The following is a 4100-nucleotide window of genomic DNA, read 5'->3' as shown; positions in this document are numbered from 1 at the left end:
GGCTGAAGAATAAGAAGATGCCCATTTCTATTTAAGAAAGGGCGATAGGAATAAGAACATTCTAATTTATTGCCTTCTATATGTATTCTATTATAAGTCATAGTAACTAAAGAAAAATACCCTAATAAAAATAGAATGTCCCCAAAAGAATTACTATCCTTATTGTAAAATCAATTTTATTTAAGCTAAGGATATACATAAATTAATATAAATTTGACTACATTCTAATATATGACTCATTAAATTAAATATATGAATTGAATTGCTATTCTTTTTTCTTGCATTCCTTCATTTCACATTCAAACATTGGGTTGAGGATTTTAATTTCTTACCTTCTATTCCATATCATTCCGATTTCTATTCCTATTTTAGGTTAATTAAAAAGCTTAAAGAATATCACCAAAAAAAATATATAACCATCGTTATTATAAAATCATTTCTATTTCTGCTAGTGATATACATAAATATAAATTTGAATGCACTCTAATATATGACTGGTTAAATTAAATATTTGAATTGAATTGCTATTCCTTTTCTTCGTTCCTTCATTTCACATTGAGCAACAGAATTGGGAATCAAGATTCTAAATTCTTGACTTCCAGGATCTTTGGTACCAACCTCCAAAGAAACCACCAACTAATTGGTGTTTTCACAAGAACATAATATATCAAAAAATAAAAAACAATTTTTTTATATACCTGTGCCAAAATTATGGGAGTAAAGGACTTGTTAATTGCAGGGTTTATTCATAGGATACATTTGCCAAAATGTCTCGTGAAAAAGTGCATAAGAGGATAAGAACTCCCTTAGCCACCAGAGTTTATTAAAAGGTGGAATATATAAGCAATAGAAAAGAAACAAGAGTGGTGAAAACAAGAAGAAATACAGAGTGAAAACGAACTAGCAGGGGTTAACTTCAACTGAGAGGAAGATACCGAAACTTAAAAGAGCACTGAGAACAGAAGACCTTTTCTCGTGTGGCTGCATCAAGTGCTTAGAGAAGTGCAGTATTCATCTTATCAGGGGTGAAGAATCCATCATAGTAAGAATGCAGCCAAAATAGAACCAAGGGATGCTCACCCAGAACAACACAGAAGAACAATAGGAAGCCTCTTCTGGTGTGACTGTATCAAGATCAGCCATCATATTAACTAATCGAAAGCTTAGGAGTCTTTAATTTTTTTCCAGACTTTGCCGAAGCCTGAAAGATCCTTTGAGCCATCCAGGATTGACCAGTCATTTAGAAGGTAGATAATTTTTCCAGCAATGGCATCAGGAGACAGCCAAATGCAGCATTTGACCTTTGTAGGTATCTTCATATTCCAAAGAGTTCAAGCCAATTTCCATTTAATGCCTCCAGAGTTAATAAAATGATAAAGGGAAGAGGAAGAGAATTCACCAGAAGCATTGAGCTGCCAAACAATGCTGTCATTATTTGAAGAGAGCTAGAAATCAGCTAGAACAGCATTCAGAGGGATGAATGCTTCCTAGGTAGCCCAAGGAAGGGGAGTGTCTATGGTGGAAAAATTTATCTATAGTATCAGATTTATGGTGGCAAGCCATATAAAGATGGGGAAATAAGGATTGGAGAGGAGCATTCAAGGTCCAAAGGTCCTTCCAAAATAGAACATTAGCCCACATCGTAAGAGATCCAATAACCTATTGATCCATTAGCCACTTTTCGAGGAAGTCCCTAAATTTTGAAAGCTGCATGATATATCTAAAGCTTTACTAAAGTCAAGCTTGCACAAGATTCCAATTTGAGAGGCATGTGGCAGATTTTCATTGGATTAGGATCGATATCCACTACACCTTGGTGCTTGTTTTCAAATGAGACGGAAACATTGTTTAAATTTTTCTATTTGACCTATTACGGTGTGCCATGCGTCCAAATTGCAGGAAGTTCTTGCAACTTCCTTTGCGTAGGTTGCTTAAGCCTTATAACTTAACAATGTGGTATTATTGTGTGGGTGTCTTCATCAGTGGTACCTGAACGAGATTTAGTTACGATTGCTTCTTGTGATTATTTTTTAAAATAAATAAATTAATCTTAAGTTTTTGACCTTGCAATATACGCGTAGTGACAGCCAGCCAACCATACTCTCCAACAACCCAATCTATCCATTCCGGTGGTGTGTTGGTGTGAGGTGCATCCCCTCCGCCCTCCTTCGCGACCGTCCACTCCATTGAATCCGTTTCCCCCCGACCGGCGGACGAGCAGATGATGGCATCACTGGCACCACCATCAAATCCCTCACGAAGCTTGGCCACCAACCCAAGAACCAAAGCACCATTCCAGATAGCCAAAACCCACCCCATATCAGGCCTACTCCTTCCCATCGGATCCATGCACAGAGAGTTAAAGCTATCTTCCAGCATTACAAGTGAGAAAAGATTGCCAACAGCACAAGCAGTGAGTGAGAGAGTTGAAGGGGGAACAAGAATGACCCGGGGAGGAGAGGATGTGAAGCTTTTGGGGGTGTGGGCAAGCCCGTTTGTGATTCGGACACGGATCGCTCTGAATCTGAAGGGAGTGGATTACGAGTTCTTGGAGGAGGTGTTTGGGGTGAAGAGTGAGCTGCTGCTCGAGTCCAACCCTGTGTACAAGAAAATTCCTGTACTCATCCATGAAGGCAAGCCCGTCTGTGAGTCCATGATCATCGTTCAGTACATCGACGACGTCTGGGCCGCCACGCCCCCTGCCATCCTGCCCGCCGACCCGTACGACCGTGCCCTCCACCGCTTCTGGGCCCACTATGTTGATGACAAGGTAATTTGATCCAGTTTTGTTCTTTTAAAACGAGAGCAGCGATTGTTCTGTCATTCAGATGATGAGCTTTTAGATTTATCTATTTTTCTGGCTTTTTATGATCTTACTGCAACAAGTTTTATCACTTGTCTTGCCTTTTTAGACAAGTTACATGCTAAAAATTTTAATATATATATATCCCTCATTTGTTTTTACACTGAGGGGAGATACACAAGGTAATTGTCCAATCCCAAATACCTGGAGAAGCACAACCCAATACTTACATCCAAACCTCCTCCAAGAAGATAAGTGGTGCAACCACTACGCACCACAGGTCACAATTATAACCTTCATAAACAGTCCAGAGAGTAGGGTTAATTTTGTTTCAAATATTTGGCTACAAGGAGTCTGTCCCCAAGGCTGTGCTAATGAATGGAGCCTGGCCTTCAATCCACCCATGTTTTATTAGGCAGTGACTGTTTTTTTCTAGGTTATTGGAATGGTTGTATCCTAATTTTGGCATTTTTCTGAGATATATTTCAGGTTGCCATAATTTTTTATAGGCAAAGTTAAGCTCGAGGACTGCCTGAATTTTCATCATCATGATATATTCTCATAATTTTCAGTTATACCTCGAAATAAATGCAGAAATTTGTCATTATTTTTCCACGTCCAAATGAAGAAGCTTTTTTCATAATTTAGTCCCAAGTTCCATTTCATTTTTTTTTTTTTTTTTTGATAAACTTACTTCTACTTTCTTTTATTTCATTTTGTGTAGTGGTTCCCTTCAGTGTTCGCAAGCTCAAGGGCACAAACAGAGGAGGCCAGGGCGGAAGCAGTGGAGCAGGTCTTCGCGGGGCTAAAACTACTGGAGGAGGCCTTTCAGAAATGCAGCAAAGGGAAGGGCTTCTTTGGAGGTGACACCATCGGGTTCCTGGACATTGCCCTTGGGTGCTCCTTGGGGTGGTTAAAGGCAACGGAGAAGATGACAGGCATCAAGTTTTTGGATGAGGCCAAGACGCCTCTCTTGGCGCAATGGGTGGAGAGATTCTGTGCTAATGATGCGGTGAGGGGGTTGATGCCGGAGACCGACAAGCTGGTGGAATTTGCCAAGATGCTTCAGGCTAAGCTCAAGACTGCTGCTCCTGCGAAGTGAAGCCATTTTCGTTTCAGTAGCTAGTTGTTTGTAGAAGGTATGTTTGAGGTAGGGTGACAGAAATATCAAATGGCAGAATTATCTCTAGAGGAAATGAGAAGAGCAGGACAAGAGGAAATGATTGAAGTTTAACTATCCTTGACAACAGTTTTTGCTTATTAATAATATCTTAGCTTTTCTGTTTCTTTCTATAAA

The 4100-nt window shown here is 39.6% G+C and overlaps 1 protein-coding gene across 1 annotated transcript; it reads left to right on the top strand.

Moving 5' to 3' along the window:
* Positions 1-2096: 2096 nt before the first annotated feature.
* LOC103716739 (glutathione S-transferase U17-like) lies at positions 2097-4100 on the top strand. Its single transcript, XM_008804869.4, has 2 exons — positions 2097-2770; positions 3528-4100. The coding sequence occupies exons 1-2, from the start codon at positions 2222-2224 to the stop codon at positions 3903-3905; spliced, it is 927 nt and encodes a 308-aa protein (XP_008803091.1). The 5' UTR covers positions 2097-2221; the 3' UTR covers positions 3906-4100.

Source organism: Phoenix dactylifera, unplaced genomic scaffold, assembly GCF_009389715.1.
Source record: "Phoenix dactylifera cultivar Barhee BC4 unplaced genomic scaffold, palm_55x_up_171113_PBpolish2nd_filt_p 001130F, whole genome shotgun sequence".
Lineage (NCBI taxonomy): Eukaryota > Viridiplantae > Streptophyta > Magnoliopsida > Arecales > Arecaceae > Phoenix > Phoenix dactylifera.
Note: the sequence above shows the minus strand (reverse complement) of the source record. Positions and strands in the feature narration are given on the sequence as shown.

What these genes read in the sequence shown, in the direction of transcription:
- LOC103716739 (XM_008804869.4), top strand. Translation starts at nt 2,222, where the DNA reads ATGATGGCATCACTGGCACCACCATCAAATCCCTCACGAAGCTTGGCC. An exon ending in CCCACTATGTTGATGACAAG is followed by an intron (nt 2,771 to 3,527) that starts GTAATTTGATCC and finishes CATTTTGTGTAG; the next exon opens with TGGTTCCCTTCAGTGTTCGC.